Source organism: Carassius carassius, chromosome 20 (assembly GCF_963082965.1).
Source record: "Carassius carassius chromosome 20, fCarCar2.1, whole genome shotgun sequence".
NCBI lineage: Eukaryota > Metazoa > Chordata > Actinopteri > Cypriniformes > Cyprinidae > Carassius > Carassius carassius.
In genome coordinates, this window is record NC_081774.1 from 12,970,866 (window position 1) to 12,997,653 (window position 26,788).

The 26,788-nt window shown below is 37.3% G+C and overlaps 4 protein-coding genes across 6 annotated transcripts; 1 reads left to right on the forward strand and 3 right to left on the reverse strand.

Moving 5' to 3' along the window:
- Window positions 1-315: 315 nt before the first annotated feature.
- si:dkey-154p10.3 (zinc finger protein 182) lies at window positions 316-6,337 on the reverse strand. The gene is made up of 8 exons (XM_059501671.1): window positions 6,049-6,337; window positions 5,111-5,630; window positions 4,142-4,844; window positions 3,967-4,054; window positions 3,494-3,718; window positions 1,140-1,273; window positions 660-783; window positions 316-568 (listed from the first exon to the last, which is right to left on the reverse strand). Exons 2-8 carry the CDS (start codon window positions 5,627-5,629, stop codon window positions 355-357), a joined length of 2,007 nt encoding a protein of 668 aa, XP_059357654.1. The 5' UTR covers window position 5,630; window positions 6,049-6,337; the 3' UTR covers window positions 316-354.
- A 94-nt stretch (window positions 6,338-6,431) lies between these two features.
- Window positions 6,432-16,685, forward strand: prpf4ba (pre-mRNA processing factor 4Ba). Of its 2 annotated transcripts, XM_059501670.1 has the most exons (18): window positions 6,432-6,622; window positions 6,930-8,087; window positions 8,228-8,368; window positions 8,643-8,795; window positions 8,878-8,959; window positions 9,111-9,318; window positions 9,785-9,858; window positions 10,188-10,278; window positions 10,413-10,560; window positions 10,775-10,912; window positions 11,171-11,324; window positions 11,409-11,523; window positions 11,627-11,778; window positions 11,871-11,957; window positions 12,409-13,224; window positions 14,800-15,305; window positions 15,872-15,920; window positions 16,463-16,685. In XM_059501670.1, the coding sequence occupies exons 1-15, from the start codon at window positions 6,576-6,578 to the stop codon at window positions 12,610-12,612; spliced, it is 2,952 nt and encodes a 983-aa protein (XP_059357653.1). In that variant the 5' UTR covers window positions 6,432-6,575; the 3' UTR covers window positions 12,613-13,224; window positions 14,800-15,305; window positions 15,872-15,920; window positions 16,463-16,685. The 2 variants fall into 2 exon arrangements, with proteins under 2 accessions (XP_059357653.1, XP_059357652.1); XM_059501669.1 differs by having other exon boundaries at window positions 14,800-15,920.
- Window positions 16,686-16,693: 8 nt separating this feature from the next.
- LOC132096368 (uncharacterized) lies at window positions 16,694-20,148 on the reverse strand. Its single transcript, XM_059501673.1, has 5 exons — window positions 19,478-20,148; window positions 19,365-19,393; window positions 18,964-19,035; window positions 18,498-18,577; window positions 16,694-18,063 (listed from the first exon to the last, which is right to left on the reverse strand). Exons 3-5 carry the CDS (start codon window positions 18,988-18,990, stop codon window positions 17,043-17,045), a joined length of 1,128 nt encoding a protein of 375 aa, XP_059357656.1. The 5' UTR covers window positions 18,991-19,035; window positions 19,365-19,393; window positions 19,478-20,148; the 3' UTR covers window positions 16,694-17,042.
- Window positions 20,149-24,708: 4,560 nt separating this feature from the next.
- ccr9a (chemokine (C-C motif) receptor 9a) lies at window positions 24,709-26,502 on the reverse strand. 2 transcript variants are annotated; one of them, XM_059501678.1, is made up of 3 exons: window positions 26,390-26,502; window positions 26,079-26,146; window positions 24,709-25,927 (listed from the first exon to the last, which is right to left on the reverse strand). In XM_059501678.1, exons 2-3 carry the CDS (start codon window positions 26,127-26,129, stop codon window positions 24,875-24,877), a joined length of 1,104 nt encoding a protein of 367 aa, XP_059357661.1. In that variant the 5' UTR covers window positions 26,130-26,146; window positions 26,390-26,502; the 3' UTR covers window positions 24,709-24,874. The 2 variants fall into 2 exon arrangements, with proteins under 2 accessions (XP_059357661.1, XP_059357660.1); XM_059501677.1 differs by having other exon boundaries at window positions 24,709-25,930.
- Window positions 26,503-26,788: the final 286 nt, after the last annotated feature.

The following is a 26,788-nucleotide window of genomic DNA, read 5'->3' on the forward strand; positions in this document are numbered from 1 at the left end:
AGTTTCTATTGGATTGGTAGTAGGATTTGCTTGTCGTTTTAAGATCAGTATTACGCTTGCTGCATCACGGGTCAATCCTTTAATCGCTTTCTATTTTAAAGCTATAATTAACCACCTACTGAAATAGAGCAAATAACATTCACCTACATTACACTTAACTTATTAAACCGTGACTTAAGTTAATGTGTCAGTTCTGAGGTGAATATTCTTATTTAAAACCATAAAATAACATTTGACTAGCAATGATATATGGAATTTACTGAATTATTACAAGAAACTTGCATAATTAACAAAAAATAGTTTGCTTAGTCACTGTAAAATTTAACTTAAAAGTTTTATTAGAAACCATAAATATCATTTGGAAGTCCGTGCTCTTTGAGAAGGTGCAGTTTGGGAGCCAGAACAGTTCCTCTGCTCCAGTGCTGCGGTTTGTTCAGCACTGTGATGTTTCCTCTTGTGTCGCACCAGCAGCTGGCGGTCTGGTGTGGAATACTGGCACAGGTGACAAGGGAATGACTCTCCAGTGTGATGGCGCCGTGAATGAAGGTCTAAGCTCTTCTTCTGGATGCTAAAGTGAAATGCAGAGCCTCATTCTTAGTTACAGATGTAGTACGAAACAAGTGTAGCCTGTCAACTTTATGACAGATGAATGCATGTACCTGCTGTAAGGACAGTACTGGCAGCGGTAAGGCTTTTCTTGTGTGTGTGTCCTTAAGTGTCGGCGCAGAGAGCTTCTGTCAATAGAAGCATAGGAGCACTGCAAACACTTGTATGGCTTCTCACCTAAAGCAAGAAGAAAAACACTTCACTTGAATTCTCACACTCAGGCAGTGCAATGTCATGGAAACTGTTCCATGAGAACCAGTCTTTTGAAAGGACTTCCACGAAGCTCTAAATCACTGCCGTCTTTCTCCATATATTTGCTAGATTTCTTAATAAAGTAACCATGGGGAAAGTCATTTATTGGCCCGGCTCTGATCATAATTTCTGTTTAGTGACCTAGGCTGATAAAGACGGTGGACAAGATGTGTCACTGTAATTCCAAAACAATGATCTACTGCCACTGAACCAAATACATATACATAAAAAAGAATGTTTAATATTAAAATAAGTTATCTACAATGTGTTTGTAACTGCACCTGTGTGTACGCGGAGGTGCTGTATGAGCGAGGCTTTGAGACGCGCACAGTAATGGCAGTGTGGACATTTAAATGGTTTATCTCCTTGATGAATGCCCATGTGACGCCGCATTGTCATCTTGGTAGAAAACTTCCTGTACAGAGATAAAGATAAATTATACAATTACAGTCAACAGTTATCTCAGAGGAAAAAGAAAGTAATATGGTATATTAAGGAAATATTTTACTTATTCAGACAGATACTGCGTAAATCACTTCAGTGCATTTCCACTATAAAAATATTATACACTACAGCTCATAAGTTTGGTTTTAGAAAAAAAATTCTAAAGAAATGAATACTTTTATACAGCAAGTACAGTCGTGGCCAAAAGTTTTGAGAATTACATAAATATTAGTTTTCAAAAAGTTTGCTGCGAAACTGCTTTTAGATCTTTGTTTCGGTTGTTTCTGTGATGTACTGAAATATAATTACAAGCACTTCATACGTTTCAAAGGCTTTTATCGACAATTAATTGACATTTATGCAAAGAGTCAGTATTTGCAGTGTTGGCCCTTCTTTTTCAGGACCTCTGTAATTCGACTGGGCATGCTCTCAATCAACTTCTGGGCCAAATCCTGACTGATAGCAACCCATTCTTTCATAATCACTTCTTGGAGTTTGTCAGAATTAGTGGGGGTTTTTTTGTCCACCCGCCTCTTGAGGATTGACCACAAGTTCTCAATGGGATTAAGATCTGGGGAGTTTCCAGGCCATGGACCCAAAATTTCAACATTCTGGTCCCCGAGCCACTTAGTTATCACTTTTGCCTTATGGCACGGTGCTCCATCGTGCTGGAAAATTCATTGTTCTTCACCAAACTGTTGTGGGTTTGTTGGAAGAAGTTGCTGTTGGAGGGTGTTTTGGTACCATTCTTTATTCATGGCTGTGTTTTTGGGCAGAATTGTGAGTGAGCCCACTCCCTTGGCTGAGAAGCAACCCCACACATGAATGGTGTCAGGATGCTTTACTGTTGGCATGACACAGGACTGATGGTAGCGCTCACCTTTTCTTCTCCGGACAAGCCTTTTTCCAGATGCCCCAAACAATCGGAAAGGGGCTTCATCTGAGAATATGACTTTGCCCCAGTCCTCAGCAGTCCATTCATTATACTTTCTGCAGAAGATCAATCTGTCCCTGATGTTTTTTTTGGAGAGAAGTGGCTTCTTTGCTGCCCTTCTTGACACCAGGCCATCTTCCAAAAGTCTTCGCCTCACTGTGCATGCAGATGCGCTCACACCTGCCTGCTGCCATTCCTGAGCAAGCTCTGCACTGGTGGCACTCCGATCCCGCAGCTGAATCCTCTTTAGGAGCTAATCCTGGTGCTTGCTGGACTTTCTTGGACACCCTGAAGCCTTCTTTACAAGAATTGAACCTCTTTCCTTGAAGTTCTTGATGATCCTATAAATTGTTGATTTAGGTGCAATCTTAGTAGCCACAATATCCTTGCCTGTGAAGCCATCTTTATGCAACGCAATGATGGCTGCACGCGTTTCTTTGCAGGTCATCATGGTTAACAATGGAAGAACAATGATTTCAAGCATCACCCTCCTTTTAACATGTCAAGTCTGCCATTCTAACCCAATCAGCCTGACATAATGATCTCCAGCCTTGTGCTCGTCAACATTCTCACCTGAGTTAACAAGACGATTACTGAAATGATCTCAGCAGGTCCTTTAATGACAGCAATGAAATGCAGTGGAAAGGTTTTTTTGGGATTAAGTTAATTTTCACGGCAAAGAAGGACTATGCAATTCATCTGATCACTCTTCATAACATTCTGGAGTATATGCAAATTGCTATTATAAAAACTTAAGCAGCAACTTTTCCAATATTTATGTAATTCTCAAAACTTTTGGTCACGACTGTACATGTTAAATAGATTTAAGCAATAGTAATGACATTTACAATGTTACAAACTAATTCCATTTCAAATAAATGTTTAATGTATCTCTTTAAAGAATCCTAAAAAATATATCACAGTTTTTCCACAAAAAATATTAAGAAGCACAACTGTTTTCAGCTTTGATGGTAATAAGAAATGTTTCTTAAGCACTGAATCAGCATATAAGAATGATTTCTGAAGTGATTTGCATCACAGGAATAAATTACATTTTAAAATAGATTAAAACCGAAAACAGCTTTGGTGATCAAAAACATTTTAAAAATCGAAAGACCACAAACTTTTGAACTGTACGTACCGGTACTATAAAATACAACAACCTTAAGATGATAAACATCCTTAGCATTCTTTTGGTTAAGATAATTACTGTCTAATGTGGAATGAAATCAGTAAGGAATGAAATCATTCTCATACTTGTCACAGAGGTTGCAGCAGAACTCTTTCCGTCTAGAGACAGTGAGTCCAACAGATGTGTCACTCTTCAGGTGTCCCACTCTGTCCTTTATTCTTTCATTGCTTTTTTCCCTTGCCACAACCCTGTTTTTCACCCTGTTCTTCCTAACGTGGGACCACGACTCTGGCTTCATCCTTCCCAAGCATTCTGGATACCTGGTGGATGTGTTAAGTTGCTGGTTTTCTCTGGGTACAGACAAAGAAGTCAACATTCAACAGTCTGCTTACTCCGATAAGCAGAGTAACAGAGTGTCAACCCATTTTGGAATTTAACAATATTTGAATACTTTTGAACTGTGGACACATTCATAGTTTCTGTAAATTATACTTCCCTCATAGTGAGAACCGCCTCCCCCAGTTGAGTACCAATGATTTACAGCATTTTGAATTAGATGCCAAAAAAATTAATTTAAATGAAAAATGTTGATACTTACCTACTGTGAACAGCCTGTTTCTTTTGACTTGTGTCAAGCAGTTTGTGTTGAGTGTGAATATGCTTCAGGGTCTTATTCCATGACTTCTCTAAAAGAGAAATATAAGAGAAAAAAAAAATAATATTAATAAGGGAAATATAAGAAACTGCAAAAATAGAAGTGAATTGATTTGTACCTTTGAAATCACAATGTAAACATTTAAATCCTCCTTGAAAATGACATTGTTGGTGTATCTCCCACTCTTTCCCTGAGAGACACCATTCCAGGCACAGAGAACACTGCACCAGACCCCCAGACACAGACCGACCGTGATGCCGCTGATTATGCCTTTCCTCATGTGCGTCACGAGAGTCAACTCTCCTAAATGTCCTGGGGCAAACGCTACATTTATGCCTCTTTGAGCCTTTTCTTTTACCATGTCCTCTCCAGTGCTGCTCCATATCAACCCAGTCTTCTGATTCCCAACCACAGCGAGGGCACCTAAAGCTTTGGTCTCCACTATGGCATTTCAGGTGCACCTCTAGCATACTACGACTGGATACAACTATCTGACAGAGGATGCAGGCCAATCCGCCATCCTCCTCAGATGGCTTCTGCATTTCAGCATCCATGTTGGCATCTCCAGCATCCTGTTCACCTTCTGGATGGGACAGGCTTTTTGCTGAGGTTGCAGACTGAGGTTGACACTTAGTGCTTGAAATTCTGCACAACCCAAGAGTCATGAGATGAGCCGACTGGGCCATCTCTTCATCCTGGATTTCTGTGTCCATTCCACTGTTCAAAGGAACGGCCAGATCTGTGTTGGCATCCTCCAGCTGAAACACAGGTTCCTCCTCGCTGTCCTCATCATGCCTATCCTCCTCAAAAAGCGTGCTTACCTTCAAAAAACATTTACAGTTACATTTTCTCACATTTCAAACTTAATAAATTAGACTGTTCACTCAAAATGAAAATTCTGTCATCATTTGAAAAATTGCATGGCATGGACGAAAAATACAATGAAACTCAATGGGAACCAAACCATTTGGTTACCTACATTCTTCCAAATATCTTATGTTTCATAGAAAAAAAGGTCATGCAGATTTGAAACAACATGAAGGTGAGGGTGGACTATCCCTTTAACACTGCACAAATCTTTAGTCACCTCACAAGTCTGCGCCACGTGCAAGTTTCCATCAGAGTTGGAGCCCAAGCCAATGTCACATGACCGTGGGCTAATGTTTTGAAACATGCCGTACATCGGAAGGAGGAAAGACATGCGCTCGATGTCCATCTGATCATCGCTGCTTTTTAAGCCAGAATGGAGTTCACTCTCTAGGTTATATGGAGAGCTGTTGTGGTCAACCTCCTCTTCATCATCATCAACCCTCATTTCTACACCCAAACTCTCTTCATCCTCTTTCTCCAGACATGGCAGATGGGGACATGGAGACACTGGATCATGTCTTTCCAAGACATGATGGCTAATCTTGGCTTTTTGGCTACTGGTAAATTGACAGACTCTACATCTGTACACTTCAACTAAGAAAGCTTCCACTAAAGTGGACACGTGAGCTTCAATGCCCTCGGCTGAGCTGCAGTAGAGACTGGAAATGACATTTTCTTCTGCAAGTCGAAGGGTTACTGGCTGCACATCTTGGTATGCATCTTTAAATCCACCCATTCTGGGAAACAGTGGAGAAGGAGGAAAATAGATCAGTAGACAGTCATTGGGCAGTCTTGTAAATTATGTGGAGTATGAAACATTAAGTGTTTTACACTTCAGTAAGGCTACTGGACATTGTGTGTGTGTATATATATATATATACATACATATATATATATATATATATATATATATAGCTAATTGAGTAGATTTAGTGTACTGTTGCACAACACAATGATATCGTCTGACTTAGAATGTGCTCATTCACAACATATACACTAACGTTACTAGTTAAGTTACCTACTAGCACTACTAGCATCCGCTACAGTAAATAAAAAAATAATCTAATAATTCAAAGAGCAAGCCATATTTGTTAATTAACTGTTATATCGTCCACAGTTAAACTATATTTGTGTATGTGTAAATTCTGTGCTTACCTGCATGAAACAGCGTTGTATCTTTAAATAAATTACTTAGCTTGTGTTGTGGAAGCAAACATGCGATTTAGGGACCACTGCGTCATTACCAATCACAAATACAGCGTAAAATGTGCCATTTTCTGTATTATTCTCTATACTGACAAACCTAAACACTATTTTCATGACTAAACAGTATTTTAACTGGTTTAAACTGAGTGTGTTTGCAAAAAAAAGTGTACAGTCAATTTATGAAAGCTGTTCGTAGCCACGTAATTTTTAAGATCCCTGCCTTCTTGTTCGTTCTTCTGCGTTTAATAGGCACCGCGCATGCGTGCGATTCAGTGATTCAGTCAATTTGGTCTAAATTTCGTTTTTCATTTAGCCACTGAACAATAATGCATACTGAGAGTGGAATGTTACGAACATTTTAAATGTATATTTGGAGGACAATTTGGTTGCTTATTTTTAAGTTAGTACTGGTAGCATAGCCAGACTGAATTGTGAATCGATTCTCTTAGTCAAACGACTCAGCAGGAACAATCAAGATGGCGAACATGGACGTGTTAGCCAAAACAATAGCGAAGGATTACGTGTAAGTAACGCCTTTACTGACTTTATATTGCACAATTTTGGTATTTAGATATATCAAAATGGGTTACATGTATTGAAAATGAAAACGTTTCCGTTCAACTTGTTTGACATGTAACGTTATTTTCCTGTCAATATCAGTTAACACACTTCTCTTGTTTCTGTGGTCAACATAAACCAGCAGTATATTTTTGTATATACTTTATACCATGGACAATGGAAAATACGTCGTGGATACCTTTTTTCATTTATCAATACCACACTATGATAAGTATGTTAATATTATTGTACTGTTCTTTACTCTTTTCCAGGGATGATGTGGAGAGCTCTGACAGTGTGGCTGAAAATGAATATGGACCTGGTGAAGATGGAGCTAGAAAAGCAGATAACATGGATATTGCCAGGGTGGAAAAACACAAGAGAAGAAAACACAAACATCGGAGCAAGCACAGAAAACATAAACATCCCTCACCAGATGAGAGGGACCACAAGCACAAGTACAAACACAAACATAAGCGGAAACACAGAGACTCATTAAAGAATGATAGACACTGTTCTGCTGGCTGTGAAGGTACAGTCATCTCTCCGAAGCGATCCAGACTTGATGACCTTGCTGCTCTGGAGGACCTGGAGAAACAGAGAGCCATGATTCAAGCAGAGCTTGATAATGAGCTGATGGAAGGGGCAGTGCAATCAGGTATGGGACTGATATTACAGGGTTATAACTCGGATTCAGAGGAGGATGGGAAGATCCAGCAAACTGTGCAAAATGGTGAGCAACAGAGACAAGGTTTTGATGCTCGGGGACATGCTGGAAGATCTCGACAGGATTACATAGATGATGAAAAAATTGATCCCTGGCTGGAAGACAGAAGCATGTCTGATGAGATGGCAGTCAGGGCACATAAATCAGAAAAAAGAGTTAGTAAGACTGGGTTAGAAGTTAACACCAGTGAGAAACCTAGCGGTCCCATCCAAGTGAGGGAGCGGAGGCGATCCCGGAGCATTGAGAGATCCAAAGATGGAGGTCAGAGGTCTAAATCTCCTGTGAAATCCAAGGACTTGCCATCAAGCAACAAAAAATCAACTACACGGACTGAAGAGCAAATTGAAGACCACAGATCCTCAGAAAGAAGGAGCAGGTCTAGATCTAAAGAAAGAAACACAAACTTGCCAGAAGCTGCCAGAGAGAGAGACAAGAAATCAGTGAAAGCACTCTCCAAAGAAGTCTCATCTGGAAAAGAGAATCAATCTCCTAGCAGAAAACATCCTCCAGAACAACACAGCCTGGCTGTGCGGCCCAGGAGCCACCGCTCACCTGAACACGTCCCTGTTGTCCAGAGTTCAGACAGGGCATCCAAACTGGACAGATCTTCATGTCACAACAGGTCCCCTCCAAGGAGAGGCCGATCTCGGTCTGTTGAGAGGAGACGAAGAGAAGAAGAACGGCATAGACTCTCCAACGACAGGTTCTAGCTCTGTTTGTTTAAATCATAGATAGATAGATATAACATGTTCTTATGAACATTTCTTGTTGTTACCGATTATTGAATTAATTAAATTAAATTTATTTTAAACTCACTTTCATATTGTTTTCTTATACTCACAGGGTGCGATCTCGTGATGTGGCTGGGGGTCGTAGCGAGGAGAGTCCCTCTCTGAACTCCAGACGAAGGTTAAACCACTCGCCTGTCAGACGAAGGTCCCGTTCTCCCAGGAGACGAACCGGCAGGTCTCCTCTCAGATACAGGTGACTGTGGTGTGCAGTAGCATTCAAAACTGTGCAATAACTCCCCATTTAGAATAAGCTTCAATGAGCTAAAAGTAAATGCACAAATAATAATTCATAACTATTATCATATAACCGATTTTACACATCCTCTGTAAAAATAAAGGTAAACAGATTTGGTTGCTGTCCTTAAGTGAAGGGCTTTAATGGAATTTTAATGACAAGGGGCATCACATTTACATCTGAATGCTAATTTACTTAGTATAACATCTCTCAGTAGAAATATATTGTGTAGATCTAGGGATCGTGACTGGACTGAGCGCAGACAGCAGGTACACTCGGGATCACAGGAGAGGTGGAAGAGAAGGAGCAGGGATAGAGAGGACATGTTTAAGGGCAGTCTGTCTGAAGGAATGAAGCCTGAGCAGGAGGATTCGGATGATGAAGTGTGAGTATTAATGAAAATTATGTTTTGCTTTTATGTTGCTGATCATATTTGGACTTAATTATGAATACTGACCTGTGTCTAGGCTGGAGGATTTTGACGTTGATGAAGAGGACGAGGAGGCTTTGATTGAACAGAGGAGACTTCAGCGCTTGGCTATCGTGCAGGTTAGAATATTTAAATCTCTTGTATGTACCACAGTTTCAACAACAAAAAAAGTATTAAGCAGCACAACTGTTTTGTTACATGTTACCAACCCCCAGACTTTTGACCGGTAGAGTATGTTATGTGATTGTATTTGTATTGTGTCTTGTACAGAAGTATAAGCCAGTAAATGAGGACAGTAACATGTCAGGACTCTCAGAGCATGGTAGTCCTCAGAGTAGCACTCACAGCCGATCTCCATCTCCCGATGACATCCTTGAGCGCGTGGCTGCTGACGTCAAAGCCTACGAGCAAGAGAACCTTGACACATTTGAGGATAATGTGAAAGCCAAGCATAGTCTTGTCTCTCAAGAAAAAGATGGTATGTCATTTGCAAATTGTCTTTCAATTAAAAGTGCACTTTCCACTTTAAAAGTTGTTCAAATTAGGTTTGACAATCTTGTTTAAAATGATGTATACATATATGAGAAAAACAGATTAACTTATTATATTTATATTGTACAAAAGGTGGTCCCCGCTCATGTTGAGACCGCTTGACCAGTGAGTGCTCACGGCTATTCATCAATTCATATGGAGTGATCAAAATTGCAAAATGTTTTTGCTGCCCAATAAAAAATTTAACATTTTTCATAACAGTGCTACATCCATGCCAACAGGTGTCAGTATAAAGTCTAAAATGACTCTCATATCAGTTGTTTAGGAAGACAAAAAGGAGAGTCATTGAAATTTGAGTCATGAAACGTTTACTCTGATGTAATGCAGGGTGGTCTAATACATTATGAGCAAGTCTACGTTCCTTTCATTGCATCATTGTTCTTTTTCTTTAGGTGCTAATCTGAAAAAGCCAGCAGCGGCAGATATGTTCACAGAGTCAGATGACATGTTCGCTGCTTACTTTGATGTGAGTAGCCAAGTTCCTGCTCTCCATTGCATAGGTCAATGGCTTTGCAAGCCCCAGAATTTGATTGAATTTGTCCATGTAAGGGGATCTCTACAGGTAGAGTTGCATAGTCCTGTGCAAGCTGTTGTTTCTGTACTGGAAACTTTGTTCAAAGCTTTTTTTCCCAAGTGGGTAATCTGACTCTGGTGCTCACTGGATCTCGAGGCCCCTCAGACTTTGAAATGGTCTCTTATGGTATCAGTCACTCGTTCATGAATGAACATTTTAATCAACTCTCTGAATGCAATCATGTTGACATTGACAAATCCACATCTAATCTCTCTCTATAGAGTGCCAGGTTACGGGCCGCAGGCATTGGCAAGGACTTCAAGGAGAACCCAAGTCTCAGAGATAACTGGACAGATGCAGAAGGCTATTACCGTAAGTCAGTTGTGTTGAAGCAAATGCTGTATTGAAATCTATAGTATCCAAAACGTGTTTATACGATTGAAAATATCTTAGGTTTCATGTTAAAGAGGACATCGAAAAGGTGATTGATCTTTTAATGTATTCAGGTGTGAACATTGGCGAGGTGTTGGACAAACGGTACGGAGTGTACGGCTACACTGGACAGGGTGTCTTCAGTAATGTGATCCGAGCCAGAGACTTGGCCCGAGCCAATCAGGAAGTGGCAGTGAAAATAATCCGCAACAATGAGATGATGTAAGACACTTCCCTTAAAAGCTTAATGCTTAGCCTTTAAACACTTCTGTCTGGTACAGTTGGATTTCTGATCACACCACAATGCGTGGTGTTGGTTTCGTCCACAGTTTTAATGTTTTCAAATAAATTGTGTCATAGGGATATATTTGGATAGGAACTGAGATTAAGAGTAGGTGTAGATGTGGTCTTGAGGTCACATGTTTTTTTCCCTCAGGCAAAAGACAGGACTCAAAGAGCTGGAGTTTCTGAAGAAACTGAATGACGCCGATGCAGATGATAAGTTCCACTGTTTGCGGCTCTTTAGGCACTTTTATCACAAGCAGCATCTGTGTCTGGTGTTCGAACCACTCAGGTACATTACAGTAAACAGATTCACATGCATCAATGCAGCTTGAGTTGTTCTCTTAAAGGATTAGTTGACTTCTCAAGATGTTCATGTCTTTCTTTCTTTTTTTTCCGCTCAAAAACCTTAATTGCTTTTAAACCAAAGAAAGAAAGACATGAACATATTGGATGTCATTTGGATGAGTAAATTATCAGAATTTTTTTTATTCTGGAAGTTAACCAAGATTTTAAAGCAACTATATATTATTTTATTTTTTTGCTTCAGCATGAACCTGCGGGAGGTGTTGAGGAAATATGGCAAGGATGTTGGGCTACACATTAAGGCTGTGCGTTCATACAGCCAGCAGCTTTTCTTGGCCCTCAAACTCCTCAAGCGCTGCAACATCCTGCATGCTGACATCAAACCTGACAACATTTTAGTAAGTCACAATTCTTGTGCCATAAATATTGAACACTGACTTCCATCTCTGTCTTAGTATATAAACATATTTAATACTCTAAAGGTGAACGAATCCAAGACCATCCTCAAGTTGTGCGACTTTGGCTCAGCATCACATGTGGCTGACAATGACATAACACCATATCTGGTCAGCCGCTTCTACAGGGCACCTGAGATCAGTAAGTAAAAACTTAAGGAATCAAATTAAACCATGTGGAAAAAAAATCTGAAATTGGGAAATGGTTGTTTAGGCTTTAAGAGTTTTTCTTCCTCTTTTTGCAGTCATCGGAAAGTCGTATGATTACGGAATCGATATGTGGTCTGTGGGCTGCACTCTCTATGAACTATACACAGGAAAAATCCTTTTCCCTGGGAAGACAAATAACCACATGCTAAAACTTGCCATGGACCTAAAAGGAAAACTGCCTAATAAAGTAAGAATTCATCAGATATTAGGAATTAAAACAAAATGTATAAAAAAAAATTATATTAATTAATTTTATAAAATGTTTTTTAATATTTACAGATGATCAGGAAGGGTCTGTTCAAGGACCAGCACTTTGACCAAAACTTGAACTTTTTATATACAGAGTTCGATAAGGTCACTGAGAGGGTAAGTGTTATATATTCCATTCACTTAAAAAAAAAAAATGAAAATAGGGCTGCATGATTTGTGGGGAAAATTTATCTAATTGTAATATTACTGATTAAAAAAGAAAAAAAAAAAAATATATATAATATATATATATATTGTCATTTATATACCAACATGATTATTATGTTAGTTAGCTAGTTCCTTTAGTTTCCACAATTGGACATTTGTCTTTGGGCTTCACTATATAATAATAATAATAAATTAATAGTTATTACTAATTAAAAATATTAAACAGTAAATATCACTATTGCAATTTCACTGTAAAATAAAAAATACTGTATTTAAGAAAATGGTGCAGCCCTAATTTTATAACTGAAAAATAAATTACTTCAGGCTAATTAAATCCATTTTCTTTACCTTTCACTTTTTCTCATTCTTCCCCTCTTCACCTATGTCTCTTTCTCTGCAGGAAAAGGTCACGGTCATGAGTACCATTAACCCAACTAAGGACCTGTCGATGGACATGGTGGGTCGCCAGGCGCTACCAGAGGACCAGCGAAAGAAGGTTGTTCAGCTCAAAGATCTGTTGGACCAAATTCTGATGCTGGACCCTGCCAAGCGGATCACCATCAATCAGGCATTACAGCATCCTTTCATCCAGGAGAGGATATGATCAGCAGCGTACCTCAGAGATTAATGATGGTTTTGTATCTACAGATATGACTCAGACAACAAAAGACGTTTGCATATTTTATTGCCATGCTATTTTATTTTAGTCTTTGGTTTGTAGTACGTTTCAGAGCAGGACACATTCAAGATTTACTTTATTTTATTATTATTAGATGACCTACAAGACACCCTGTAAACTGTAAATCTTTCAAGATAATCTATATTGTTCAGATTGCATGCTTTATACACAGCTTCTTGCTAATAATTTCAAATATATTTGATATTATGCTCAATGTTCAGAATGTCAAAATATCCATTTGTTTTCACAGACATTATATTTTATGTAAAATTCTAGAATTTGATGTAAACTAAATATTTCTCAACCACCAAGGACTGTTTAGAGTGTGACACAAGTAAGGCCAGCATAAATGCTGTCTATATCCACCCTCCCGTAGGTGTGAGAGTGAGAACTCAACCTGGCATGCAGGCCCATGGCATGCCCCTTGCCCTAGGTGTGTTTCTGCTGAGTCTGAGGTCTTGGGTCCTGCTTGACCTGGTCTGCAGGGAAAGCCTCCTCTGTAAAGGCAGGTTGTACACCTCTATCGGTACACTGAAGGTAAGCTAATCCTTCCAAAACAAATGGCATCAACATTTTGAATTCTTTTCAAGCCCAAAAATAATGTCATCATAATGCCCTTTCGGCTTCTCCTGCATGTTTACAGAATGTCATCTGGAGAAATGGACATGCATTGAAACCCTTTTTCACCCTTTTGCTCTGTACCAAAACCTAGTGAGGCATCATAGATATATTATATTACATTATATAGAATTTTCAGCAGTCGTTACTGTTTCATGATCCTGCAGAAATCATTCTAATATGCTGATTCAGTCCTTAGAAAAAATGTATTATTTTCAGTTTAAAAAAAAGTTTTGCTGCTTAATATTTTTTATGGAAACAATGAAAACTTTTTTTAAAGGATTTATTGATGAATGGAGAGTTCAAAAGTACAGTATATATTGAAATATAATATATATATTGTAATATTATAAATGTACTTGTCTTTAAAGGAACACTCCTCTATTTTTGGAGATTATAATCATTTTCAATTCCCTTAGAGGCAAATAGTTGAGTTTTACCGTTTCTGAATCCATTCAGCTGATCTCCGGGTCTTATAGTAGCACTTTTTGCTTAGCTTAGCATAGATCATTGAATCTAATTAGACCGTTAGCATCTCTCTAAATAATTACCAAAGAGTTTTGATATTTTTCCTATTTAAAACTTGACTCTTCTGTAGTTACATCGTGTACTAAGACCGACGTAAATTGACATAGTTCACAATGTAACTACAGAAGAGTCAAATTTTAAATTGTAAAAATATCGAAACTCTTTGGTAATTTTTGAGCGAGATGCTAATGGTCTAATCGGATTCAATGATCTATGCTAAATGTGCTACCGCCAATCCCGGAGATCGGCTGAATGGATTTCGAAAACTGTAAAACTCAACTGTTTAACTCTGAATAAGCCTATTTTCAAAAATAGTGGAGTGTTCCTTTAATGTAATCTTTCTGAATGAATGTACTTACTGACCCTATACATATGCGCAATACTGAAAATTATCAAAAAGTGTAAAATTAAAAACTATTCAACTCAAATTTTGTATGACTTTTTAGATGTATTATATTTCATTATTTTATTATGTTTAGTAGAGTATTGCCGTCGTGAACCTTACGCATTCCAAAATGTTCACTTTTGAGGGCGCTGCCTTAGTATGCAATAGGCAGTGAGGCAGCTTCACTAGATTTTGGAACAGAGCTTCTGCTGTGGTGTTTCTCACAGAGACAAAATAGTCGGTATAAATGAAAAAACTGACTATCGCTTTCTCAAAAATGGAAGGAACCGGTTACGGGTAACATTGAGGGTAAGGGTGAATCCAAGTATTTTAAATGGACCAAGCACCTTCAGTGTACTGCCTCTGATAGACATACTTCACCTTTTTCAGAGTTGTCACACTTATGTGTCATAGTTTTTGCATAATCTATTGGGTGTTTTCAATATGCATGAGAATATATGTATGGCTTCCAATGCACTACTGTACAAACCCTCTGGTGTGTTTTTGACTATGCGTAGAATATTTAGATGTACCTTTTGTGACTGTTCTTGTGTTTGTGATAATGTTGTCTTTTGATACAGGGGTTTTCCTGCTCTGATCTATGAATCTGCTTGTTACAAGCGGTAATTGCTTCTTTATTCATATCTCAATTCCTTATGTTCCAAATCTATACAACGGTCATAAAGTATGCTGGAAGAATTATCTGCCTGTTATTTTTGCAAAGCCTGTCCTGCATGATAATGGAATAATTTGAATTTACTGTAAATTCACATTATTTGTTATCACTAAACAAAATAAAGCTGTTTTGTGGTGGAAAAAAAAACATGAACTTAGACTTCCCACAAGTTGTCTGTCTTTCAAGAATTTCATGCAAGTTAATCATAACACTGTAAGAACATAATTCAGCATTTTAGGAAGCTTATGGTGGGTTTTGTTTCATCAACACTAACTGCTGTTTGTGCTGTTTCTCCCACTGTTTCTTTGTGTTCGAGTATATTCTCTGGCCAATGGAGACATGTCTGTCCATCATCCTCCTGCCTGCCTCAGCTTTCAAAAGGATGAGACCTCTTCAAGGCCCTTTATCCAGGTCACTCCTAAAGGCATGTTTAGATCCAACACAAAGCAAAGCTTTGATTAGAAATGAACAGCCAGTTCAGAGTTAATTCTCATAGGATTAATGTTCCCATCTCATGTGTAGTATTAATTAATGTCTAATTTCTAATCCATCTTTTTAGGGCTGTAGATATTCGATTAGAATTTGGCAGCAGACAATGGTTTTTCAGACCCCAAATCTAATGATAAGGGCAACTGTGTATTTTCCTTTATTTAGACCCTTTTTTTTAATAATTATATTTTTATAAACTTTTATACATCTTTTTTTATTATTATTTCTATCTAGCAGTGTTGTTATTGGTCTGATCACAGAATAACCTATCCATATTAAGCTTTGTGAGGACCTTGCATTGACTTTATCCATTGGTGTGAACCACAGAGGTGCGTTCTTGGACCGTTTTATATTCAAGACCTAAAAAATCGACTGATTTAGTCACCTTGTGTGTCAGCTGATGAGTGTGTATTTCTCCAGGATATTTCAAGAATGTGTGCTTTCTGTAATGTACCAAGATACTGGTATATTTATTCTTTGTATTGTAGGTGCTGTCTGTTAAAGAAGACTCTTAAAGGAAATCTCATCTGAAAAAAGGTTTCTGTTTTAGAGCGAGCTTTTCCGAGAATTAAGATGTTGATTGTTAAGCTGACAATACACTATGTGATTGAATAAGTAGTTTGATAAAATTTGACAGTTACTGAATCTGGTTTTGTTTTTTGTTTTTATATAATTTAGTCAAATCCAAATGTATTTATACAGTATAAGATAATTTTTTCCTAAACTCAATAAATGCCACCTAAATTTGCAATGTCTAAGCAATTCATACTTATATTTTAAACGCATATATATATATATATATATATATATATATATATATATATATATATATATATATATATATATATATATATATATATATATATATATATATATATATATAAATACACAATGGAGGTTTCCAAAATTAAATAAATTGACTCACCGTACATAAAAATTGTTACAATCTGGTATTACACATTCCAGACTTATTAACCAAAAGGTAATGCTTTTCCTTATTAAAAAATACATGTTTGCATGTCCCCCACAAAAGTAACCATTCTTGAACCACAACTAACCATTTTCAATTCTATTTTCAGGGTAAGTGTTAAAATTTTCACAACTGTCATGGCCACATGTGAGAGAGATCCTGATGGCCAGCTGCTGTCCTGCTCTATTATTGAAGTGCCTTTCAAGAGCTCATCTTCTTATCCACTCAAGGGGGAAATTACCAACATCTGTACACAGCATAACAATATGTTCATTTTGTATCAGTTTATACAACCAATATTGCACAAGAATATTAATAAATGGTGAATTTTACATTGACTTGTAATCTGGTTTTATTTTATTTTTATGTAGAAGTGTTTATAACACTGTATTCCTATTAATTTTGATGCATGTGGTTAGCGCAAGTTCCTTATCACTTGTCTGTATCAATAAAAAGCACCTCAAAGCCCACAAAAAACAAACAGCTACTGAAGAAATGTTTTGGGTTACTGTGTAAGATGGGTTTTTTTTCCCCAAAACTAAAGTTATTTTTCTGTGGTAACTGACAGCATGCCACAAATGTTATTGATGGAGCTCAACTTTGAATTTGGAAGATTAAATACAGTAACATGCACACAGGTAATTACACACTGTCAATCTTAAAGCTTAAAACCCTTCAAAATAATTATATCATGTTTTCCTGCAAAGAGCTTTAGCAGGAACACCAGTTTTTTCAGTAGTCTTCTGAGACTTTGGCATGGCTTTCTTTGAGGGTTTGCATCTCTTCGAGCTATTTGGACTACAGCATTTTTGTGGCATGCTCGAATGAACAAGATCTTGAACAAGGGCATCAGTCTTTTTTAATTTTACCGCACCAGAGTGTAGTTTCTTAGGTGGTTGCTGAAATCCAATCCACATCTTTCCAGCATATGGCGAGGGGTGATTATGATGCATAGACTTTGAACGAGAGCTTGAAGAAAGGGCGAGTTTTGTTACATCTTCTAAAACTGAATTGTTGCCTTTAGTCCTCGAGTGTTCTACCTGAGAACAAGGGCTTTCCACACGTCTCAGACGGTTGGCGCTTCGGACTAAAGCAGTTGTTGGACGAGATCTCACCACTTTCCCTTGTTCTTTCTGTATAGTCGCAGTCTGAAGTTTCTCCAGTTTCATCATGCGTGCAGCCATAGCTGGGAGACAAGGGTCAGTTAAACACAAGTTGTGCTGGCTCTCCAAATCATCTGCTGTGGCTTGGAATTGACTAAAGTCGAGATCTTTAAGTGGAAATGGAAGAACCTCAGGATACACTTGCTCTTCTTCTCCAGTCACTGTAGGATCTAGATCTCTATCAAATAAGTCTGGCCTCAGGTCCAATTCTACAGCAGTTTCCCATTTTAATATAGGTTTATTGTATTTCTCTTGGTCAGAGAGGTCACTGTTTTCAGATTCAACTGATACGGATGGTTCAATTGCATTTCCTTCAAGAGGTTCGTTATTGGATCTGCTACAAAGGGAATTACTGATTGTCTTGATCTCATCTGGTCGTTCGCGTCTGACCTGTATGGGGTGGATTTCCAGTTCTGGTCTGGTTTCTACTTCAGGTTTATGTTGAGAAATGTGTTCTTGTGTGTCCCAGAGGATTGGAGGCTGAAGACCAAGCCTCTGCCATCTGTGAGACAGCATCCTCAACTGGGTTTTATGATGTTGCTTTGAGCTGAAGAAAATTGGTACAAAAATGTCAGTTACAGGAGAAATATTTCTCTAGATGCCTTTTAACCTCTTTAGTAGATATCCAAGCATTGTGGCAAGGAGTATCAGTTCCAGGTTGGCAAAGTGTGATAAGTCTAGTGTTGCAGCATGATACAAAGCAACATTCAGTTCAACAAAAGGTTAAGATTGCTGGCAAATACCGCAAGTCTCTGTGACAAGTACTCATATTCATTTCTAATATATTCATTTTACATTAAACACAAAGTGTAAAACATATAGGTAGGTAACAAAACACCTATTGCAAATAGTACTGCCAATGCCAGTGTAATTAGAATTGATATTTCAGAATGCTTTACACTTAGATGACCCTGTCACACTGATGGCTATCATCTGGCTGGCAATGCCTAATGGGTCAGTAAGAAGTCAGTATCTACTTACACCTGGGATGATTTTGTTTGGCTGCAACAGGTGGTTGGTTCCTGTGCCATACAGCCATTAGAAATGCTTTCCAAAGTTACCTGCAAAATAAAAAGGATTAAAAATTTTCAGATTTTCAATGAAACATAAAATTTGCACACATATTACTTACAAATGTATACATGTTACTGAGTATCACAAAATATAAAACATTGAAATATACCTTTTTAGTTACTTCCTTTTATTAGTTTATTTTATAAATTTTTGTTTAAAGAAATGCCACTTAGTTTGATACATTGCCATCTAATGCAATGCCATTCAGACAAATACATTTATTACATCTTGAAGATACTGTACATGCATAAATTAAAGAATATATTTAAAGAATTTATTTTAAATACATTTAAAGAATATATATATACAAAATAGTTCTCAGTTACAGTGGCAGCTCAAGTAACTCCATATAAAACAGAAGAAACAATGATACCTGTTGTGTGTTCACTATCGCTGACATGTGCAGACTTTCCAGTCGCTGTACTAACTGAGTAATGTAGACGTCCTGTGAACACAGAATATTCAAACAAGAGTGTCAATAGACAAAGGATATGTCATCTAAAGTTACCTATGTAGACAAACTGTCTAGTTATATGTAATACGTCTATTAAAAACATTGCACTTGTACAGATTATATATATATATACATATATATGAAATCTGTTGTTGCCAAAGACAAAGTAGTGAAGGTTCAAAGTAAAAAAAAAAAAAAAAGCAAACCTTTGCAAACCCCAATTGATGGAATGCAATTGGACTATTGTAATATATATAAAAAGGTTCTGGTTTTTGGGGGTCTCATATAACTGGTCATTTGCATAAGAATAAATTCCTTACCTTATGACACTCTGCTGACCAAGAGGTACCTGGGATGAAACAGGTTATCAAGATAAAACATCCCTCAAGTCTGGACTGAACCTATGAACAGTGTATCATAGGCATTAACTCACGTTCAAGTGGTGGTGTGAGATCCGTCCTAGACTTGCTCTGGACCCTCCACGTACGCTACAAAGATACATAAGCCAAATTTACATGCCAAGTACAGACAGACCTCTAGTCAGTGATGCACTACGAAAACTCTCGTATTTCTTTTCATAATACTCTATGAAGACCCTATTCAAAACTTGGATTGACCTCAAAGTCTCTCACAGACGCTTTCAGAACGCTAGACAGGTAAGCGATGATGTCACGCTAATTTGCATACTGACATGTGATTGGCTTTTATGTATTCTTTTATTTACATATATAAAATTGTGATTGTTTTCTTCCTTATTTAACAGTTTATATTTCATATCACTCCCACTTACAGTAGGTGCAGTAGTAGGTGCGCTGCAAGCCACTCCAGACTTCCAGTTGATTTCATCCTTCTTGCTCTCCATAGAAAAATCATAGATCCTTTCGACTAAATAAGAACACGTGGAATGTTCTTCCAGGTGCAGTTCTTTCTTCGTCGTCTAAGTTCCCGACGGTCGCTGAGTTTTGATGAGCGAACATGTGGTCAAATGTAATCATATCTGTAAAGAACGAAAGCACATGAGGCTTCCTCTTCCAACACAAATAACTGCACGCTGAAACCATGGCAACCCCTCACGCCGCCCGCGCTGCCATAGCCTCCATCCATTCATTCCTGAGCAGTCATCTGTGAAGCGACATCATCAGCAACTGTGAGTGAATGGCATAGCAGAAAATGAGGTTTGTAAAAAATGCATTGATTCCATTTGTATGTGGCTTTTACTCCACGTGTATGGTGTTAGCTGTATCATCTTTGTGCTTGGATCATTCTAAACGCTAGAAGACGACTCGGTAGGCCTATTACTCTTAAACTTTATTTAATATATATATATATATATATATATATATATATATATATATATATATATATATACCTGTTTAACATTTTAAACGTTTAATGCTTGTAGAAAATCTTAAGTACTCCTCGCTGCAGACTGTAGCGCGGCGACGTCACGTATGTACGTCACGTATGTACGTGACGTGTGTTTACCGCGCATGCGCAGTAACGTATATGTATTTACCGTAAATACGATTGTGCGCCGCATAGACATCGTGCGCCGTATGCGCCGTACTGACTGTCATTAATGCGCATATCCAGGTTCATTCACTTCCGGATGTTCGTAAGGTATGGTGGATATGAGATATTACTTTTGTTTTCTTAAAAAATTGCGTTTAAATTGCTTTTAATTGTAAGAATGCTTTGGTCATAATCATAGAGAGTGTCATTCCACATGTGTGCGATTTCAAACACTTATGACATGTTTTATGATATAGTATTCGAATGCTGGTTTTTCAAAGTCTTATTTCGCCTAAAATGAACCATTAAAGATGTCTTAAAATAGAGCAGAAACACTTTATTAATGTTAGTAATGCCATTCCCTTATGAAACAAAAATATATTGCAGTATATTGGAAAATATCATGTAATATAGGCATATATTCTTATATATGGGATTTAATATTTATTTTTTCCAATATATTGCAATGTATTGAAAGCGGCAATCATTTGTATATTTTGCAATATATTATATGATATATGTATCATCAATATATTATTAAATGTATTCAAATATATAATATATTAGAAAATAAAAAGGGAAAATAATATATTACAATATATCACAATATATTTTAAGAAATATATTGGTAAATATATTTTCCTTTCGCAAGGGTTGATGGTTGAATGCATTGCAAAAAAATATATCATATTTGTAATCTTTTTCATTTACATTATCAAAGATAAATAGATACTGTAACACATGTATTGTTCATTGTTAGTTCATGTTAGTACATTAACTAGTGATTACCAATGACACCTTATTGTAAAGTGTTAACTCTTAAATTGACCTTCATATGTCTTAATATGACTTTTGGGGGACGTTGTCAGTGAGAAGAAATTCAGAGAAGAGAGCCCACTTCATGTGGTTAGAGTACTGTAATTATCTGTTTTTTTTTTCTCTGGCAGACTGTATAGCCCTCAACTGTAATATTTTCAAATTGAAAAAAACTTCAAACTTTCAGGCCATGCTTTCTCAAGCCAAGCCAACCTACATTTTGACTTGAGAAAATTTATTAATTTAGTTGATGTTAATGCTGGTTATAAATTAAATCTCTTAGGTAGTTTACAGACAAAGCAAAAGCTTTTTCTAACACCATGCTATAATATATTTAAAAATACATTTAAAATATTGTCCTTGTATGGCTCTTCTGCCTTTCTTCAAAATGATTTAATATTGCTTTAGTATTGTTTGTTCTTTTATGTAAATTAGGTGTCGTGAACTGGAGTGCATTGAACAACCAGAGTTCCGTGCGTCTTGTTCTCTGACCCAGTGCCTCCGGTGCAGTGAGATATTTAAAGACTGTCCACCTGGCTGTGTGAGGAGTCGCAGGAGGAGAGTCCTGTGTGGGTTTTATCCATTCAAAGAATTTGAAGGCTACTGCTTGACTTATTGTTTTATCAGTGATGGAGGTGAATTTCAGATTTTTTTTCTTGTGTCATGTCTATAGTCTTAATCTATATTTGTATATACAATTATATTTTCTGTTTTGTTCTTTGAAATAAATAAAAAAAGATCACTGTCATCAGTTTGGTTTTTTTGGAGGCACCTTGCATAAAATGGGATGCAGACACTGAAAATATACTGTATTTAGTCAACTGAACTTAAAACTACTTTATTGGCTTAAATGTTTCACATGCAGAATTGCCAAAGCAAAAGAAATATGTCCAAATTTATAGTTAAAAAATAGATAAACAAGAACCAAAGCAAAAGAAAGATTAAAATAAGAAAGGCAGTGGCTATTTACACTTAGTGCAAATGGCTATAGATTCTATTTATACTATGTTAAAATAGCAGGATTTTCTGCTATTTATATTACTTATTGCAAATAGTGGCAATTATTTGCACCTCAGTATTGTAGTGCATTATAAAAGAGTATGCAATAATGAGTGTAAATTATAGTTTTAATTCAAATTATTAAATGGATGCCAGCATATTAGGACAATAAAGCCCTCCTTCAAAACTGTTTGATTATTTCCTTTCTTTTTTATTTAAAATAAATGCTTGTCTGATGTGATTTGAAATTTGAAAAGGTAGGGAAAAAATTGTGAACAACACACGTTTTACCATCTGCACTATTAGAGCCGACGACTTTACTTTATCTGTTGTAATTTTGACTAGCTCAATAATAAATATAACGTGCCATTGAAGTGTAATATTACAATATACACAGTGAAGTAAAGTGCAACAGAATGTTAATATATTGTAAGATGCTACACAGATATTACAGAATAAACTTTAATTCCGTATAATTTTACCTCAGATGAAACATGGTTAAACATGGTTGTTTTTCCCGTCTTTTTACACCTTAATGTTCTTTAATACTTTAACATTTTATTAGAGTTTTCTTTTAAGTATGCGCATCGTTTTAATGCACGCACGACCCGAAAACAACTAACCTCATCACGCAATGCAAATTGCAAGCGCATGCGCGGTAAACACATACGTGACGTACATACGTGACGTCACCGCGCTACAGTCTGCAGCGAAGGGTGTCTCGAAAATCTGCATGTTCGTCACCAGGGGGAGCCTTATAGACTAAAATATGGTTTATGATTAAAATATTTAAATACGTTTTTAGCTTTTATACGTCACTGCATGGTTGTAGTGTTTATAATTTATTATGCGCTTAATTTTCTTTATTTAGCCAACTTTTTTTTACTTTTAAGTGATATAACTTCCGATTTATCAGTGATTGACAAGCCAGCCTCAGACCTCAGACACACGAAGAGACTTTGGTCACATGTACCTGCACACACTGGAAAGAACATACGTCGGTTTGTCTGTCACTGCCACTTCCTGTCGAGAGTAGAGCTTGCAGGCAGATTTAAGGTGTGTTTTTGCTTTGTGGTTATCTGACCCTGTCATCACTGCACAAATGTATTCAAAAGCAAAGAAACTGAAATAATCCCTTTTTTATTTTAAACTTTAAATAATAATAATAAACCATAATTTAAACAAAAACCCATGACTAAACTTTTTTCAGCAGTTTGTTTAAATCAGTAGATAGATAAGATGCATACAACAGCTGATCATAAAAATAATAAACTGATATAATGTGGAAATTTATGTGATTTTCAGTGCCACATCCTGTATGTCCGTTGAATTCAAGGTACTTTTGAGTGTATGGTGTGTGTGCAAGCACGTGTCTGTTTTCTAGTGAGAGTATATGTGTCTCCCCACAAGACCCACAGCAAGTAAACCAGACAGATAGTATACGTCATAATCAACGGTTGAAGCCACACTACACACTTTTGGCCATCTGCCAGATTCGAATGAATAGCATCACATTAAATTTTGTTAGTTATTCACACTTTTATATTAATAGAAATATGTTTGGAGACATGGTGGGAGAGAAAGTGTGAAATGAATCTTGTTAATGGAAAATAATTCTCAAAGACACGTTATTTAGTGACTTATTTAGCCTTAAAGTGAGCATATAAGTACCCTTAAAGCACCATTTAGGGGTAGATAAAAGTTTAATTTTGTGGGTACTGCCCCAGTGACAAACTGTTAGTGTACAAATGGTACAGCTTGTCTGATGCTGTCCTTAATGATAACAGTGCATAATGGAGAAAATGTGTTGATGCATTATTAAAGAACAATTAGGAAGCCTATAAATCAGGTTTTATTGGCATTTTGTATTTAATATACCGTTTGACGTTTTACAAAATGAGCAGCAAATACTTACATACATTTTTTTTTTTTTTTTTTTGGTGTGAATCAAAAGCAAAACAGACGCAAATATCCTGAATGTACACAACTGGCTTTAAATCATGAATAAAATATTCACAGCTATACTTTTGCAGCAACAAAAGACAAATATATCTTCATATAATAACAATTATAAACTTTTTTTTTTGCAGGAAAAACAGTTTTAGAAGAAATTCAATGCTCATACAACATTTATATGAACTGAAAATATTAATGCTGAACAAGAGATGGAAAATATTGTAACAGTTAAATGAGCAAAACAGTAACAATGCACCCTCCCTGCCACAACACTGTTTATACAGTTCACAATTATTTGAACAGGATTTGACATTCATTTTAATGGCCCAGTCGAACAAAGAGAACCCTTGTTATGCAATATTCAAGGCTGCAGCCACCTCATTGTGGTGAGCAGGTTACTTCACCCTCCGCCAGACAGCATGTTTCCAAGCATGCAAAGTCCTCCTATGGAACCTCAAACTTCTGCTTTGAAACCCAGATGCTAAGCACCTGCATAAAAACAGAAGCCTTTTCTAAGCATGCCTCACTGACAGTGTTCTGACACCAATCACAATGAGAGTGCATTAGTGGTTTCTGTGTCCGACATAACAGAGGGGCGATGAGAGCTTCCCTGCAGCAACTTGGAGCTCTTGAGGGTTGGAATACAGCCAAGGTTTTGGAAAAGTCGAAAGACATCTTTTCGGAAACGCACTCCGACGAAGGCATATAGGAACGGATTTAGGCAGCTATGCATGTAAGCAAGGCTTTTCATAACTTGGCCAGCAATGTCAAAGCGCTGGACCTCTTTGCAGTTTGTGATGGTTGTATTGGCTGCCTGAGTGGCTTCGAAGACCAACATCCCGTTGTACGGAAACTGAGAGACAACAAACACGGCCACAACTGCCAGGATGACCCTCAGGGCCTTGTGCTTCTCGAAGCTCCTCGTCTTCAGCAAGGTGCGGATGATGTTGGTATAGCAGAAGATCATCACTATGAGAGGGATGCAGAAGCCCATGCAGATCTGGAGAGCCAGGACCAGTATTTTTGTATGATTGTTTTTATTGTTCCAGTAGACCATCATACAGAAGTGATTGCCCTGATCGTCCTCTTTCGAACGAGCAAAGAGAAACTCTGGGATGGACATCACGGCTGCCAGGAGCCAGACTAACACACAGATGAGTTTGCTGTACAGGAGACGATCCCTCTTGGAGTTCTGCGCTTTGGTTGTCTCGACAATCACTATGTAGCGGTCGACGCTGATGCAGGTGAGTAGAAACATGCTGCTGAAGAAGTTGATTTTGTAAACGGCAGAGACAATTTTGCAGAGGCCCGAGTCAAAGGTCCATCCATAGATTGAGTCGGCTGCCCAGAATGGCAGAGTGCAGAGGAAGAACAAATCGGCCACAGCCAGGTTGAGTAGATAAACGTCTGTCATCGCCTTCAGACGGTTTTTGAAGTGTGTGTATATCCAGACCACCAGAGTGTTGCCAATGGCTCCCAGAATCACAATTATCCAATAGAGAGCTGGCTCATAGTACCTTCGAAACTCTCGTACTGCTGCTCTGTCACATATTTCCCCACCATCATAATCGCCCATAGTTGTGGAAGAATCTTCATAATCCTGCTAAAATTTAGCAAAGCATGTCTTACTGAGCTGTTATCTTATTAAACCTGATACTTTGCATTTAAAGTGCAATCATGTTGATGCTAAACATGAATACAAACATTATGAGACAGCATGCACTCAATGTAAATAATCAGATACCACTTACATATTCTGAAGACAGCCCAGTCAAAGGGGTTGCAAACTCGGTAACGTTCATTGTTGATCTTTTCTGTTCTAAAATAAGTAAAAAAACTAAGAAATATTAAAATTACTCATATTAACAAAGATTCACTTTTATCATGCCAGAGTACACTAAATATTATATTCATAAATATCCACAGCCAAAAACAGTGCATATCAATAATCAGACTTTTGATTTTGTTCTCATTAAATGAAATTAAACACTATCAATTCACAATTCATTATCAGTTTATGTTCCTTTAATGTTACAGAAAGCCAGTTAAAGCCAGTACTTACTCTAAGTAAGAAAAATTAGGACTAGTAATACAGATGAGCTGCTGTCTGCTGTCTTTCTGATTGCTAAGATCACTTTCACATTGTTTTTGGTGCCGTCTGGAAAGCGTCTGTTTTGCAGAAGCTTTTAAGGTCTTGAGGTTTAACCACAGTGACGCACAAGAGTGTGAACTCTAACACCTTTTTTTCCCCTCCTTCATAGGCCCACCTCTGAACAGATCAGAAATGTTTGTTTACGAGCCCTTTTTATTCATAGCACAACGTAAAATAGGAAACTATAATGTTTTTAATTGATATTTTGACGTGCCTCAAAATCATAATTACTCCGTTTAAGGTGTGATGCACTTGTTCACACACCCGTGTCAAAACACTCCTCAATATCATTACACCATCATGCAACTT

Bases quoted from the DNA above. Each gene is read 5' to 3' on its own strand.
- si:dkey-154p10.3 (XM_059501671.1), bottom strand. From the start codon at position 5,629: ATGGGTGGATTTAAAGATGCATACCAAGATGTGCAGCCAGTAACCCTT. The intron at 1,274-3,493 runs GTATGAGAATGA...ATCTCTGTACAG, and splicing joins TGCTGCAACCTCTGTGACAA to GAAGTTTTCTACCAAGATGA. The intron at 569-659 runs GTACATGCATTC...ATTTCACTTTAG, and splicing joins CAGTACTGTCCTTACAGCAG to CATCCAGAAGAAGAGCTTAG.
- prpf4ba (XM_059501669.1), top strand. From the start codon at position 6,576: ATGGCGAACATGGACGTGTTAGCCAAAACAATAGCGAAGGATTACGT. The intron at 8,088-8,227 runs GTTCTAGCTCTG...TTATACTCACAG, and splicing joins CATAGACTCTCCAACGACAG to GGTGCGATCTCGTGATGTGG. The intron at 11,325-11,408 runs GTAAGTCACAAT...AATACTCTAAAG, and splicing joins TCAAACCTGACAACATTTTA to GTGAACGAATCCAAGACCAT.
- LOC132096368 (XM_059501673.1), bottom strand. From the start codon at position 18,990: ATGTCAGCGATAGTGAACACACAACAG. The intron at 18,578-18,963 runs GTATCATTGTTT...TTTATTTTGCAG, and splicing joins CGATAGTGAACACACAACAG to GTAACTTTGGAAAGCATTTC. The intron at 18,064-18,497 runs GTAAGTAGATAC...AATTTTCTTCAG, and splicing joins CAAACAAAATCATCCCAGGT to CTCAAAGCAACATCATAAAA.
- ccr9a (XM_059501677.1), bottom strand. From the start codon at position 26,129: ATGAACGTTACCGAGTTTGCAACCCCTTTGACTGGGCTGTCTTCAGAA. The intron at 25,931-26,078 runs GTAAGTGGTATC...GCTAAATTTTAG, and splicing joins CTGGGCTGTCTTCAGAATAT to CAGGATTATGAAGATTCTTC.